At 40.9% G+C, this 16,872-nt stretch overlaps 1 protein-coding gene across 1 annotated transcript in view; it reads left to right on the top strand.

Moving 5' to 3' along the window:
• FANCE (FA complementation group E) overlaps window positions 1-13,570 on the top strand; it is a 797,034-nt gene extending 783,464 nt beyond the window's left edge. Inside the window, exon 11 of the mRNA XM_044076581.1 lies at window positions 8,799-13,570. Within this exon, the coding sequence (XP_043932516.1) occupies window positions 8,799-8,903 (105 nt within the window). The 3' untranslated portion in view covers window positions 8,904-13,570. The remainder of the gene's footprint in view (window positions 1-8,798) is intronic.
• The last annotated feature ends 3,302 nt before the right edge of the window (window positions 13,571-16,872 follow it).

The raw sequence follows: 16,872 nt of genomic DNA, 5'->3' as shown, positions 1-16,872 counted from the left end.
CTTTCTAGGGAAAGGCGATTGGATGTGCTCCATCGATCTCACGGATGCATACTACCACATAAAGATGGACAGACACTCCAGAGATCACCTGCGTTTCTGGCTGGGAGCCAATCACTGCCAGTTTCGAGCCCTGCCCTTTGGTCTCACTACAGCCCCCAGAGTGTTCACCAAATGCATGGCAGTGGTCACGGCTCACCTGAGGCATCTAGGATTCCAGTTGTTTCCATATCTATACAATTGGCTCCTCACCGCTACCACCAGGCATCAGTTGATTCAGGCAACACAATCTACTCTGACATTCTGCCACCACTTAGGTATTACAGTCAACTTCGAAAAGTCTGCCTTGTCGTTATCGCAGCATACCATCTTTATAGGAGCAGAGTTAGATACCTCAACCAACACTCTACGTCTTCCAGTCGAAAGGGTCTCACTTCTTCACCAACATGTCAACTCATTGGTGTCAAAGAACAAAGCTACAGCCACAGAGGTCTTGAAGGTACTAGGTTTGATGGCGGCAACAAATCTAGCCATTCCACTCGCAAGGATGCATATGCGAATTCTTCAATGGCTCCTATTCGCTCAATGGTCTTACCAGAAGTTACCAATGAACCATATGATTCTCATCACAAATTCTTGCAGGAGAGACCTTCGGTGGTGGTTGACGTCTCTTCATGTCACAGTAGGAAGACTCTTTGTGCTCCCCCCCACACAGTAGCCACTGTGACCACGGACGCATCCCTGATAGGGTGGGGGGGGGCATTTTCAGGGAAAGGCTGCCCAAGGCACATGGATGGAGCAAGTGTCACATCTGCATATCAATGTTCTGGAGTTGAGAGCAGTACTTCTGGCGTTGCAGTACTTCAGGACTCTCTTCCTCTAGGGACAATTGCAATTCAGACAGACAACATGTCAGTGGGTCTGGTACTTGAACAAACAGGGCGGAACTAAGTCTTACCCCCTTTGTCGAGAAGCCCTCAGAGTATGGCAGTGGGCTGTGTCATCCCAGCGTTTTCTGTTAGCAATGCACATCCCGGGGAAATCCAGCGTGATAGCGGACAAGCTGAGCAGGGCAAGCCTGTTGCCTCACAAGTGGTCTCTCAAAGAACACATTGCGGACTTGATTTTCCACAAATGGGGCCAGCCTTGCTGTGACCTCTTTGCCAGTCATATCAATATCAAATGCAGAAGCTACTTTGCCCTGATACCACCTCCAGGACATCCCCCGAGAGACACACTCATACACGATTAGCCTCCGGGTCTCCTATATGCATTTCCATCTATTCCATTGATACCCAGGTTTTTACAGAAAGCAAAATCGCTGGGAAGGACTGTTATCCTCATAGCCCCCCACTGGCCTCGACAGATTTGGTTCCCTTTCCTTCACCATCATCTGCTGGAGGATCCATGGATCCTGGACCCAGTTCCAGACCTCCTGACACACCCGTCAGGGAACCTCCATCCTTCATTGCAGTCTCTAAAGCTGACTGCTTGGCTGATCCACTTCCCCAAATAGCCAGGCTTCATTCACTCTCAGATGACACAAGACAAATTCTATTGTCTTCTCATAAGCCATCCACCAGAAATCTGTATCGTAAGTGGAAAAGGTTCTCAGTTTGGGCCAGTATACAAAAAATTGACCCTTTCCGAGCTCCTCTGTCATCCATTTTAGACTTTTTGACAATGATTTTTAAGGAAGGAGCAACAGCTGCCACAGTTCGGGTTCAGTTAGCCGTCATATCAAATTTCCACCTTGGATTCGATGGGTTAAATGTTATGGCCCGTAAGTTATCTAAGGATTTTCTTAAAGGTGTTTTTCACATGAGACCTCCTGTAAAAATCCCTTATTCTCCCTGGAATTTGAATTTTATGCTGTCTCAGATAATTCTTCTCCCCTTCGAACCATCATCATCTTGTGATCTCAAATTGTTGTCCTGGAAAACTATTTTTCTAGTAGCCATTACTTCTGCCCGCAGAGTGTCAGAACTTCAAGCATTATCTATCAGACCTCCTTACATGATTTTCCATGCTGATAGAGTATCTCTCAGAACAAACCCCTCCTTTTTGCCTAAAGTCTGTTCCGAGTCAAATATCAATCAGATCATTGAGTTGCCAGTCTTTTTTCCCAACCATTCCAACAAATTAGAATACATGCTGCACAAACTTGACGTACATAGACAGCTCAGATTTTGTCTTGATAGAACTAAGGATGTTAGAAATTCAGGTCAACTCTTCTTATCCTTTTCAGAGGCCAGAAAAGGTAGACCAGTGGCTAAGACAACCCTTTCAAAATGGTTATCGGATTGTATCTCATTTGTTCATGCAAATGCTAACATACCTTTGCCACACAAAGCAAAGGCTCATTCAACCAGAGCCGTTTCTATGTCTTCTGCTTTTCAAGCTAAATTGCCCCTTGACAACATTTGTGCTGCAGCCACTTGGTCTAAGCCTCATACCTTTATCACTCATTACAAAGTAGATAAGGCTTCCAGGGACAGGTCTTCTTTTGGTTCCACAGTCCTGAAAAATGTACTCCCATGAGCCGCCCAGGACTGCGGGTGCTATGGATTCTACCCATCAGTGAGAATAAACGGCGAGATTTAATAACTTCACATAAAGAAGTTATGTACTCACCATAATGTTCCATGTGGGTTGTTTATCTCGCCTTTATTCTCACGTCCCTCCCTCCATTCCCCTCCTGGCTGACAGCTGACCTAGAGGCAAATATCATCCTGGTTGTTCAGTACTACTACTTCCTTCTTGAGGAGTGCACTGCTTACAGGGGGGTATATATACACGCAAAAAACAAGATCTGAGGTAATTCCAGCAGTGCATCATGGGATAAGGGGCTTGGTCTCGAGCTACTGGCAAACCTTGAGCTTTGCTATAGGCAGTGTCGGAGCCGAGGATTGGTTCCGAACCCATCAGTGAGAATAAAGGCGAGATAAACAACTCACATGGAACTTTATGGTGAGTACATAACTTTTTTCCCCTTATTTAGATTACATCTTGATTCAAGTTCCATCCCAACATCATCTATTTTGAGATCTCAAATTTACAATCCTTCTTCCGCACCTTGAACCTCAAAAAAGTCTGTGCTGACTTCTCCTTAAGATCATGTTTTTCTAGGCTGCAGGATTCAGACTGTGCTAATGATGGCTCTGCTGCCTCCTCCAAATGTTCTGTCCTTGACAACTTATTTTCAGTCCCTTCTTCCTCTTTCAATGCTTTCTTCAAGCACTGGGGTTCATGGCATCCACCATTCCTATGGCTCCTTTTGCCAGACTCCATATGAGGAAGTTTCGGTGATAACTCAAAGCTGTTTGGCTTCAGCATTGCCATTTCCTGGATCTTCCCATTCCTGTGTTACCTTTCCTTAAGCTCAAGTTCCACTAGTGGATTCATCACATCTCTCCAAATCCCAGCCTTAGGAAGCATGTAACAAGAAAAAAATAACCAGAGATCCTGTAAAGGTATTAGAGATATTTCAGAAATGTTATGAAAAATTGTATAAAGCAGAGAAGAGAGGAACTCGAGAAAAAAAAGTACAAATGTTTATGAAAGACTTAAATATGCCAATGTTAGAAGAAGACGAGGCTGAACAATTAACAGTTAAGATGGGAGGAGATGAGATAAAGATTGTGATGTATAACCAATCTGCAGGAAAGTATTCAGGACTAGATGGTATTTTGGTGGAAGTTTGGAAGCTAGGTGGGTAGAAAGTGATAAAGATCTCTAAGGTTATGTTTAACAGTATTTTAAAAGGAGGGGAAGCACCAACATCCTGGAAAAAAAGCTGTCATGGCTGCACTGTCTAAAGATGATAAAGACTAATCAAATTCAACTTCGTGTAGGCCCATTTCAATTTTAAACTATGATTATAAAGTGTTAATGTTTATAATGGCTACTAGAATGGCAAAGGTCTTGCCAACATTGATATATATGGATCAATATAGTTTTGTGGAGGGGAGGCAAACATTTGACATTAATAGAACAATAGTAATCCAGAGGGAGGCAGAATATGACAAAACATCTCTGTTTGTGAGTCTTGATGAAGAAAAAGCATTTGACAGAATAAGGTGAGATTTTATGAGTAGAACAATTAAAGCATTTCCATTTTCTGATGCAATAATAAGGTTAATTAAGAGGATATATATGAGGGATCAGAGGCAAAAATCAAAGTGGGAGGGCTCGTCTCTGATAAGTTGTGTCTGAACAGAGGAAACGGGCAAGGTGTCCTCTTTCATTTTGGTTATTTGCTTTATATTTAGAACCATTCACAAAGAAGATACGGGACTCAGAAATTCAAGGATATAATTGGTATGATAGTCAAGAAAACCTGGCTTTATTTGCAGATGATGATATTTTATACCTGATAGGACCAGAAAAGGGCAACTCAGTGTTGTGAACGTTCTAAGACTAATCTGGGTTTTTTTGGGGATATAAAATGAATGAAGATAAGACATAGGCTATAGTTGTAAACTACATACTCTCACATGAACTGGTTCAGCAATACCCATAGTTATTGGGACATGATAAAATGAAGTATTTAGTAGTATGGGTTAAAAAGGATTCTGTTACGGCAGCTAAGGATATGTGGGGTGAGAGTAAAAAGACAATACAAAAACTGAGAAACTGGAAGCTCTTGCCTATGGAAATGGCTAGCAAGATACAAGCAGTAAAATGTTTTCAGTATCTGTAGTTATATGTACAGGTCAGGCATATTTTTATCAACTAGGGAGAAGTTGTAGGCAGTAATTAATAGAGCTGAAGGATTTTATCTGGAAGGGGAAGAGGACAAGATCGAGTGGGAGAAGCTGATCCTTTCCCTAGAGCAAGGATGTCTAGGATTAGCCGATTTGAAGGGATATTTTAGAGGTACACAGTTGAGGCCCTTGTACATAACACAAAAAGAAAGCTACGATTCAAAGTGAAAAGGTATAATGATGAAGGGAGTAATTCGAGAAATAAGGAAAGAGTGGCATTTTGGATGAAATTCCTTGAAGGGAGTAACAGCCTTACAGAATATTTTATTCATAAAGTAACAGAAAGTATACTAAGAACTAAGCCAGTATGGGAATGGAGATAGGTGGTTCTGCCTATAAGGATGTCTGCAATTAGTGGTACAGAGAACAGGTATGAGGGGGATGGAATTTAGTGGAGGAAGCTGGCAAAGGAACCAAGCTATTGGGAACAAATAATTAAGGAATGGTAATAGAATAGGAAGAGGCTGAGAAGACATTTGGACTGCAGGTTAGAGATCACTTTCCCTATCAGGGACTGGTATCGGGGTATAGGGGAATCTTAAATGAAAGACCTACACTGGCAGAGTTTTTAGTTGAATCTAGAACAGAAGCTGCTGTTAAAAAATGGATAATTATTAAAGCATATAAAATATTGCACAACAGCAGTAGGAATCAATCAGAGGAGGTCAGAAAAGCTTGTGAAGGGAGATTAGATAAGCAGTTCACAAAGAAAAAGTAGGAGGACATAAGTATGGCTGCCAAATATGCAACAGAATCGTGAACATTTAGGATTTGTGCCTGGAATTGTTTGCATGGGTACTTTAATAACCCAAGCAGACACCGAAGAATTGTTTTCCTCGGGTAGATGGCAAATGTTGGAGGCGTAATGGAAAGAAAGAGGTACCTGGGAGCATATGGTTTCCAAATGTAATGAGTTGGCAGACTTTAAAAATTCCCTACATAGTACTGTTGTCAGGAATACTGGGTGAACAAATGAGTGTAACTAAAGAATTTTTTTTTTTTTGAGCTGGGATACAAGACCTGAATTGGCTAGACATAGTAAGAATTTGTTAAGTTTAATTCTTGTGGCTACCTAAAAAGCAATTAATAGAAAACGGAAATCGAAGTCTAAACTAACTATGCAAGAAGTAGTGAATGTTATAACAGAGATTAAAAAAATGGGATCCTTAGAAAAGGGTTGGAATAAATTACACAGAAAAAACTTGAAATTGTGTGTATAATGCATGCAGAAAAATGTTTTGGAGGAAGAATGAGGTTTAAGAGAAGACAGGAATTGAACAGTTTATGTAATGTTGGATTGATTATACATCACAGATATTCCTCTATACAATGTAACGTTTGTAAATGTGAACTTGTTAATGTGGTTTGATAATATTTATATAAATGTACGTTTGTTTATATCACAAGTGGTAATTCAGTAAAGGAGTTTTTTTTTAAATAATGGGAGAGGTGCAAAATCTTGCTGGTGAGTGCCTTTTTGTCCAGTCAGCATTGGTTTTCCCTTCTGTTCTATCTGGCCAGGGGCAATCATCACAAGTTACCCTACATGATGGATCTACTGTCACAAGGTAGGGGATCTCTCATTCACCTTCTCTTGTCCACCCTTCATTTGACTCTCTCGGTGACACTGTTTTGATTCCTTTTAGGTACCACTTTTCTAAGGATGTGCTTTGGATTTTGCAGGAGGCCATGAAACCCACTACTAGACAATCTTATGTGGTTAAAGGGAAAAGATTTCCTATTTGGTGTCTCAAGCATGACCTGGACCCTCTTGCTGTGGATGTTTCCATGGTCCTTTATTATTCTCACGCCTAGCGTGCCATATTCATGGATTAAAGTTAATTGTGCAGCCATTTCTGCATGTCTGCCCTTGAATCCACCTTTGGCTTGTAGTTTTGATGTGCAACGACTTTTGAAAGGCATCCTTCATGTTAGGCCTCCAAGAAACATAGTCCTCCTTCTTGGGACCTTAATTTTGTTCTTGAGAAACTAACTCCGTTTCATTTTGAACCTGAAGTGTCCTCTTCCTTACAGCATTGTACTAGGAAGACTGTACTGTTAGTAGCCCTTACTTCTGCCAAGAGAGTTTTTGGACTTCAGGTGCTCATTGCAGTTCCACCTTTTTTGTTTTGTTCACAAGGACAGGGTGTCCTTCCTGCATGTCCAAGGCGGTCAATTCTTTGTCCTTAAATCAAACAATTTGTCTTCCTTCTTTTTTCCTTTCTCCACAGAATGATAGTGAGAGAATCCTTTGGACTTTGGATTTACATAGCTCCGATTTTACCTGGATAAAACTAAAGATATCAGGAAATCTGAGCAGCTTTCTGTTTCCTTTCATGCCAGGAGATTGGGTTTAGCTGTATCTAAGCAAACCATTTCCTTTTGCTGTTCTTTTCATGGTAAGCAGCTTTTTTTTCTTCAGTTTGTGCTCACTCTGCCAGGGCTGTGGCCTCTTCTGGTGCTTTCTTCAAGGGTTTGGATGCTAGATCCATTTTGGAAGCTGCTACTTGGTCCTCTGTACATACCTTTACTAAGCATTATAAGTTGGGTACCATTTCTTGAGCCAGAGCAGGTTTCATCAGGGCCATCTTTCATTGTTTTTTGGAAGACTCCTCTGTCTTCCTCTTTTCATCCTCTTCAGTAGCTTCTGTACTCTCCCATCTGTAAAGAATGCTGTAACAGTGATAAGGAAGGACATAGTCCATTTGTGTAAGATCTTGCCATGTCAGTGGATTCTTACTTGTCCGTGTTGCAGTACTGAGTCACTCCCACCTTCTCCCAGTTTTCCTTTCAGTGTCTTTTCTTCTGTAAGAAAAGGTCTCCCTTTTCTTCCTTCATTTTTCCCTTCCTGGGTGCACATGGTCAACCTTTACCTCTTGGGTTGCTGTAGTTCTTCTGGGGAAATTCAGTTCTGACGTTTAGGCACTTGTACATCACTTATGTACCCTATGCCTTGGGCATAGGACATATATCTGACATATGTCGCCTCAAAGGACATAAGGCTTTGGTTTGCTGGCTGGACGTTCAGGTATCCACGGTAGGTTATCCCATCTCTAAAGAATACTGCAGCAGCTAGAAGTAGGACATCTATTTTTATGATAAGATGTTATACAACTGTACTTTTTGAGGTGTGTTAACTTCAAAAGGTGCAGTCATTGTGAGGACATGGTGCCAACAGAAATCTGTTAAAGTGGTGTGCCCTATTAAAGAGTTTAGAAAATGATTCAGTATAACAATATCTGTTTAAACATTATGATGCCAACATGATGGGGTTTCATCCTATGTTGCTTTCGTGGATAGTGCAGCCTGTTTACATTGTTGTGTTGAATTCAGTACTTGGAAAGTCATCAATGTCATAATGAAAATATTTTACATTTCTAATTGTGGGGACATTAGACAGTTACCTCATTGTTCCTCTTGCTAAATAACATTGAAAACCTTGAATTAATTTTGCAAATACTGGAAGAATTACAAAATGCAAACCTAAAACTGGTGTACATGAAGTGCTATGAAGGACTTAAACACAGCAACACTGACCGGGTTAACCCTCAGCTGATAAGGATAAGAAAGCAGACACCTGAAATGCCATTTGCCCTTTTGTGGAAGGAAGGGGGGTACATAAATTACTTCCGATTATTCCTAGTGGAAAACAAGAAAACTCAGTGCTGAGTACTGAAGGGAGTGGGATGTAAGTATAAAAACATGCCCTCTTTACTACACATATTGACTACTTAGGGAGAAATGCTGTTTGGAGGGGGAAAGAGTAATGGAACCAGGGGAAGGATGAAAGGTTCTTTCCAGCCCCCACCCCCATTAAGTTGCCCTCAGTACCCATTCATTGGCAGTGCTCCATGTGTTTTGGAACAGATGAATGCTTTTTGGTGGGCAGCTATTGGGGAAGAGATAGCAAAATACAGTGAAGAATAGACTGTTTACTTTTGTAACAATAGACTGTTTCCTTTTGTAACAATAGACTGTTTACTTTTGTAACAGTAGCGAACTGTTATTGTATACATTTTAATTTTTCTTTTCCAGATAACAGTGGTTCACAAAAATAGCTTGTCTTGTGCCCTGGCTGCAAATGGCACTTTTTTGAAGAAGTCGTTACAAGCTGCTCTGAAACGCATTACACCAGCATGATGGAAGAAGCTAGATTTCCGTTACTGAATGAGGGCCAACATGCAGCGTTACTGTCTGATGGCTTTTGTCATTTCATGAAGCATAACAGTGCTGTCTCATTGCAGTAGACTGTAGAGCTAACTGTCATGGGATTTTCTGTTGATCTTCCCTTGTATCAAGGGAATATCCATTGTTAGATGACCCCTGCTGTTCTTTATTAGATCACTGTTGCAGTATAGCTGATTTATGGAAGGTATCCTGCCAAGGATAACATACATTAGAGCCGTCTACAAAAGCTTACGCCCCTTCCTTTCTCGCCTTATGTCCGACCTACAACCTAGGCACGAGATGACATGTTTGTTCTTAAAGGACATATGGGTGTAAAAATCCACAGAACATTTGATGCCGGTCCTTGAATGAAGAGTTTATTTGCATTGCTATTAACCTTTCAGCCTGTGCCAGCTACAGTTGTGAGCAGTTAAGTTCCTTGTTGTGGATTCTTCATTTTTTCTTTCACTTTTTTGAGGAAATTTGTACTTTACTTGTCATGTAAGAAGGGGAAATGAGACTGCAGTCAACAGATCCTTTATAAGGCTAAACAGTGTAGGTGTCTTTTTTGCTTAAGCTATGAATATAACAAGAATTACAGTGTGTGTTACATTTACCAGTCCTTCATACCCAAGACAATTTGCAGTTGTTTAAGCTCCTAAAAACTTTATATTAAAAAGAAACATCTTCAAGCTTTGGTGCATACTAGGGTGGTCTATGGATTGTCTCTCTCAGATGTTCCATTCAGTTTAAAAAGAGTCAAAAGAAGAGACCAAAATTTCTGAAAAGTTTACTTTTATTTGGTTGATGTTGCACGTCTCCATTGAGACACTTGATCAGCCTTCAGGCCTTCCCAGTGCTGTACCTGCTTCCGCTGTCAGGACCCCTTGGGAGACCAACATGGCGTAGGCTTTTAGTACATCCTTACTGAATGACCGGATGATGAATTTGGCCATGAAGGGAGAGCCAGGGTTGATCCTCTCTGATAGGGGAAGGACATTCCCACAAATATTTACCTGATGCCCCAGGGCCCTTAATGGAATGTCCAGGAATCTGCTCCTTCTCATACCCTTTCCATAGGGAATGTCCAGGAATCTGCTCCTCCTCATACTTTTCCCTTAGGGAGTGTCCAGGAATCTGCTCCTCCTCATACTCTTTCCTTAGGGAATGCCCGGGAATCTGCTCCTCCTCATACTTTTCCCTTAGGGAGTGTCCAGGAATCTGCTCCTCCTCATACTCTTTCCTTAGGGAATGTCCAGGAATCTGCTCTTCCTCATACTCTTTCCTTAGAGATCCCCAGGAAGAAGAAACACAAGACTGGGCATGTTTTTCCAACAGATCCCCTGGGGATCTTCAACAGGAGTGGTTTAGTTTCTCACAAGGGCTTTTTAAAGCCCTTATGGCTTTGCAGCCTCCCTGGTTAGTTTCTCCATCTGTTTCCACACCTCATAAAAGGAATAGGATGTCCTCTTCTGAAGAACTTTATTCTGGATCAGAATCTAGGAGTCTGGATTATTCATCTTAAATTCACCCTCCTGTTGACTGAGTCTAAAGTAGATGACACAGTCTTCTGATCTCACTCATGAGGTTCTTTCTTTTGAAACACTTTTTATAAAATGATAGATCACTTTAACTGGAAAGAACAATTATCTGACTCTCCAAAAATATATTATGAGGTTATGAATATGGAAGTACCACAAACCTCAGTTAGTCTGCCTGGACTACAGATTTTGGACAATGCTTTCTTGTCTGCTTCTCTGGCTTCTGAGTCAGAGCCACCTGCTGCTAAGAAGTCAGACATGCTTCATAAGGTACCCAATACTCATAAATATTTATATAAAAACCTGCTTCTGATCCAGCAGTTGTTTTTGTGCAATCAGATACAATTTCCAAATTTCTGCCTTACACCAGTACCTTACCTAATGATGGGGATAGCTGGGACATGGACTGATATGGTAAAAAAAATTTTACACATCTGCCACCTTGTCCTTCCATGACATTAATTATCAAACTCATATGACTTGTCCTTCCATAGCATTAATTAACAGACTCATATGACTAGATTCAATAAAATGTCTAAACTGATTTCTAACATTCCTGACATTAAATCCTCCTTACAGAACGTACTTAATTCAAGCTTTCAGGTAGCAAGGCGTTCTATTAAGTGTAGGTATATGATGCTTCTTCCAGCACAGATGCAACTGCTGAAGTTCTCCAAAGATATGCTTGCCTCAGAGAATCCAGTCCCTCTTGATGATGTAAACGACAAACTTTTCAGTACACCTTTGGACAAAGATAATCTGCTTGGCATCTCTTCTGCTGTGATATTCACGAAACTAGAGGAAAGATAATGTGAGGTTGTAAGCAGCTTCCTTCCTTCCTCCCATCACTAAGTTGCAGAAGAACTTCCAAATCTGGACCATTTTTTCCACAAATTTCAAAAGTCTGAATTCAAAGCACCCGATGTAGCCTTTTTCAGACAAAGCTTCTACCTTCTTGACCAACCCTTTCCCAGCCTAGTAGGAGACCATCCCTTTCCCTTCCTTTGGAGAGCAGTAACTTCAGATGCTTGGGTTTTGGACATAGTAAGCAATATTTACAGAATACACTGGAATTCTCCATCAATATTCTCTGGGTTTTCTCAAGTCCCCTGAAGTCAACATCTTGTCCTTCCAATTCTTTTAGATCTGTTTTATTGGGGAATAATACAACCTGTTACCTCCTCTCAAATAAGAAAGGGTTTTTACTCCATACTTTTCCTGGTTCTTATATGAGAGAATGTGGAGACCAATTCAGGATGTATCCCTTTTAAACATCTTCCTAAAAGTTCAAAAATTCAAGATATTTACCTTCTAAAACCTTTCTCCTGTCAGTTTTCCCAATACTTTTTGGTGTATATCCTTATTCGGACAAAGATTTTGTGCTTTGGGGTATCACTTTAAATTTACTGTTTTGTCCTTTGGTATGCCTACAGCACCAGGGGATTTCAAGAAATGCTTAGTTCCTGTCATAGCTCTCTGTAGACTCCAAGGTATCAATATTTATCCATAATTAGATGATTTCTTGATGTAGGCCAATTCTGTTCAAAACATTCTTCAGGACTTACGCTTCACAATTAATCTTTTTTTCTTCATGAAAGTAAAAAATCCAATGTGGAACCTACTCAGCCTCTGATGTTCCCTTGGTGCCTCTTGAATACTTCCACCACAGTAGCATTCCCCACTTCAGACAGAGTCTAAATTCTGGCAACTTACTTCCTTTCCTTGACAAACCTTCAAATGACCTCAACAGATTTTGAGAGTCCTGAGATGCATGGCATCCACAATCCAAATTATCCCAAATGCCAGAGTCCACATGAGGCGGATACAGTGGTATCTCAAATCAGTTTTGGCATGGAACTGTCATCCTCTATCTTTCCAAATCCCTCTGTTGCAATTTGAGAAGAAAAAAAATGTTTTGGTGCATTGGCCAAATAATAATCAATTCAGGGGGTGCCTTTTATTGTTCCTCCCCAAAAATAAAAGGTGTCAGAAGACGGCACAGACCTTGTTCAAAAGATATCAAAGTTTAGGGAGTCTGGTCCAAAAAAGACAGGAACAAACATCAAAGAAATAAAAACCCTGATTGTTACCCTTCAGATCCTTCATTACCTCTGTATTCCAAGACCCTTTCAAATTCTAACAGACGATATTACAGCCATGTGAGACATCAGCAAATGGGGGAATAAAGTCCCACCCCCTTTGCAGACTGTCATGATGGCTTGGGACTTTGCAATGTATCACATCATTTTTATAGGTCCCTTACATTCCTTCAGAATAAAAGTCAGTGGCAGACTACTTGAGCAGATCCAAGCACACCCTCATGAGTGGATGCTGAACTGAGAGGTCCTCAGAGTGCCCATCAGTGGGGAACTCCCCAGAAAGATTTCTGCCTCCATTCTCAACAGGCAGCTCAGACTGTTATGCTTCAGAGTTCCATGCAGAGGAGCCTGGAAGATGGACACTTTCTCCTTTCCATGTAAGGGGAAATTCCTGTATGCTTTCCCCTCCTTTCCTGTCATCACGAAGGGCCTTCTGAAGATTCAGAAAGACTATCTAAAATGCTGCTGGTGACTCCATTTTGGTCCTGACCATTCTTTTTCACCTAGTCTAAGGCAATCACAAGTTTCCCCATGAGATAGACTTGCTGCTATAACAAAGGGGCACTGTAAATTAGCCAAACCTACACTGACCGTCTGGTTGATAGGCTTCTTCTTTCCATCAGGCACCTTTACAGTGAGGATGTGTTATGGTTAATAATGGAGTGCAGAAAATCTACAACAAGAAAATCTTATGTTACAAAATGGAAAACATTTTCTAAGTGGTGCCGCAACAGAGAACAAGATCCATAACTAGTGGGGGGGTCCTCATTATCCTCCAGATATTCGTATGAGCTGCTCAACTGAAGTCTAGCATACACCTGTATCAAGGTGCATTTATCAGCCAATTCAGCTTGCCTACCTTCCAGCTGATTCTCCTCTTTCTCTTAGGGTTGCCAACTTTTCAGATGGCTGAAGTGGGACAGTTGTGGTACAAACATCAGATTTTGCAGCCCAAAACATGCCCACGGCCAGTACAAGGGACAGAACTTCACTTTTTTGCCTAAATAAAAGCTTATTCTTGTAGCATTTTAGTTGCTTATTCTGTTTCCTATAACATTTAGGTGTTTCAGATACAGAATAACTATTTTATGCAACTATTACATAAAATATAGGAAATTATTTTGCCCTAATATTTCAGGACAGTTGCCATTCTTACAATATTTTTGCAGGACACAACTGCCCAAAGAGGGACTGTCCCTCGCAAAGTGGGACAGGTGGTAACCCTACTCTCTCTCTCTCTCCACATTATTAGTTCAGTTCTTGAATCGTGTCCTCCACATCGGTCCTTCCAGAAAATCCACTCCTTTTTTGGGAGGGGACTTGAATTATGCTCTTGAAAAATTAACCCTTCCACCTTTTGAACCAGCTTTGTTTTCATCATTACAATTCTTGAATTGAAAGACAATTTTGATAGTGGCTTTATCTGTCAAAAGGGTTTTTCATTTACAGGCTGTCATGTGTAGCTATTTACTAATTAAAAAAAAAAAAAAACAGGATTAATCTCATAACTAACCCCCTTGTTTATGCCAAAAGTTGTGTCTGCATTTTCTCTGAATCAGTATATTCATCTTCTTTTTTCCAGTCCTCATTGTAAAGGTGGAAGGATTGTTCATTTGCTGGATGCCCACAGATAGTACAGATTCTGCCTAGATAAGAGAAAAACAATCAAGAAACCAACATTTCTGTTTCTTATGTAGGAAAGAACGTTAGACATTGCAGACTCTAAAACTGTCTCTAGGTGGATGCCCATTTTTGCTTTCCTTCCATGATAAAGCACATCCAAGTTAAGTCAAAGCACATTCTGCCATAGCTGTGGTCTCTTCTATTCACATTTTTACACAACAGTACCAAATAGATGCTTTTTCCCAGAGATGGTGCAGTTTTTGCCAGAACCATTCTTCAAGGTTTATTAGACACCAGCTCTGTTCCTCAAACCTGCACCTTTTCAGCTTAAAGCTTTGAGAATCACCCCGTTAAGTCAGTGATGATGTGACAGAGATCGAATGCAGAACATAGCAGAGATGTGTAAGATACCATAACATCAGATCGTAGAATAGATCCCTTTTTGCAGTATGTGCACCTTCCCGCGGATTCTCTTTGTCTTCTATTCTTGACTAAGGTGGACCCCTGCTAGTTTTCGTCCCTCCTTTTTTACCATCATATGTGTGAGACTGCCCTCTGTGTGCATTAACCTCACTCCTTGTGCTTGGAGTATTTTCAGACCTGTACATTCTTTAAGTATGAGGTCTTAGGTTGTACATATGGCATGAGAGGAAGAGTCCCTAAACTCTTGTAGACTGGCAGGATGTACAGTATCTTTGGTATGATAAGTCCTATAAATCAGCAGTACTGCAGCAGTGAGCTAGCTGAAAATATACTGTTACGGTAAGGTCTTATATGACTTTACTAGTTTAATGGGTTGGGGTACTCACAGGGGTTTCTTTTCCGGAGGTTTTCTTTAATACAAATATTCAGTCTTGGTCTAATTGTTTTGTATTATAGTTTAAAAATATATATTTTGGCCTACTAATTTGTCTGTAGTTTTTGTTCTTTTTATTCTAGATATCCAAGAAGATGTTAAACCATTTTGGATCCTTTCTCTGTTTAGCAAGGAGTAGAAGTGTATCTGCATTACTGTACAGGGGGAATCTCTAGTAGGTTAGCAGAGGCTTAAGAAGGAAGAATATATGTATGGTAACGGCCTCTCTTAAATGATCAAACTGGACAATTTATTTTCAAATATAATTCTGACATAAGGCAAATACAACATACAACAGAGATTATAACAAGCTTTGCAGTAATTATATGCAGGATATTTTAAAATGGGATACAGGTAATGTACAGATTGCATATTTTGACATATGCACCACCTGCTTTACTGCACATACAGTTGCCAAATATGTGATCATGATATGATAGTTATAACCAGCTCTGATCTGAACAAGACAGTAATCTGAGTGCCTTCCAATTAGCACTATTAGATGTGAAACCATCAAGAGGTACACGGTATGTAAGCTGTGTTACAGCTATGGTTGTTAGTGAAAATGAACAGTCAATGACTGTTAAACCACAGGAGAAAGAAACCCCATAATATGTTTAGAGATGGGTGTTGCACTTAGTACATGGACCTAACAGTAGCCCATTAGAAAGTGGAAATCACGTTAAAAGTGAGTATAGGGGTACAGGGTAACGAGTAAATCAGGGTGGGGACTCCCTTGTTGCATTTACATTTGGTTTTCATAGATCATAGGAGGGTACTAGGCTAATGGCCCTGGGACCCTTACAAGCCTAACCAAGAGTTTATCCCTAAAAAGAAACCTCAGTCAGCACCTGTTGCCCCTGTCAATGAGGGACACAGGTGGAACCCCTGGGACAAATTTGTGGTTTCCCATCCACTCATCATGTTTGCACTTGAAGAGGGTCAGCGAGGTACTCTGACATGTATGAGAAGTCTGTTCCAGAGACGGGGCAACCTCTGAGAGACAAACCTGTCTCTCCAGCAGGTTTTGTTGATGTTGCATATTAGATTTAGGATTTCCAAGCGGGTAATGCGCAAGGAGTTAGACTTACAGATATGGAGCATCTCTAGTAGGGCGGGTTCCAAGATTGCCTTGTAGGCAAGACACAGATCACCTCTGAGCAATCTGTATGATACCGAGTAGAGTTATAGTGATTTGAGCCTGTTCACATAGGACAGGTGTTGGGGGCCATGGATTCTCTTTGTGAGGTATTTCTGTGGCCTTTCCAGTTGGTGCAGATGTTTGGAGAAGTACATTCCAAACATGGCATTATATTCATTTATTGGCCTAATGAGGGAGGAGTACATAGAGGTAATAACCTACTTTTTTTTTGGATGCAGTCCCTTTACTTGTGAGATGAACCAAGTAATAGGGTTTTCTGACCACTGCCGCTACATGATGGTCGAATGTGAGATTGTTGTCAACCTGAGTACCCAGGTCCCTCACCACAGGGTGTGTGCTTATGGGGTTGCCGTTTATGTAGTACTCAGTAGGGGCCGTGATTTTGCTAAAAGGTATGATAATGCATTTTTTTTTCCATTTAGCTTGAGACCATGACTTTGACACCAGTCATTTGTTGCTGTGAGACCCTGTTGCAGTATGTTAACATCATTTGGGGAGTCAATGACACCACCCAATGTACAGTCGTCCGCATATTTGGTCAGCCACATGCCTTTTGTCTTTGCCTGGACCTCTGAGAAGTAGATGCCAAACTGTAGGGGTACCAGGACAGATCCCTGGAGAGCACCACTAGTGACAGGTCTGCTGTCGGAGTTGGAGGCAC

The sequence above is a fragment of the Protopterus annectens genome, chromosome 7.part0 (genome assembly GCF_019279795.1).
Source record: "Protopterus annectens isolate FY-2018-M chromosome 7.part0, PAN1.0, whole genome shotgun sequence".
NCBI classification, from domain to species: domain Eukaryota; kingdom Metazoa; phylum Chordata; order Ceratodontiformes; family Protopteridae; genus Protopterus; species Protopterus annectens.
The sequence above is the reverse complement of the archived record's forward strand: the minus strand, read 5'-3'. Positions and strand labels throughout refer to the sequence as shown.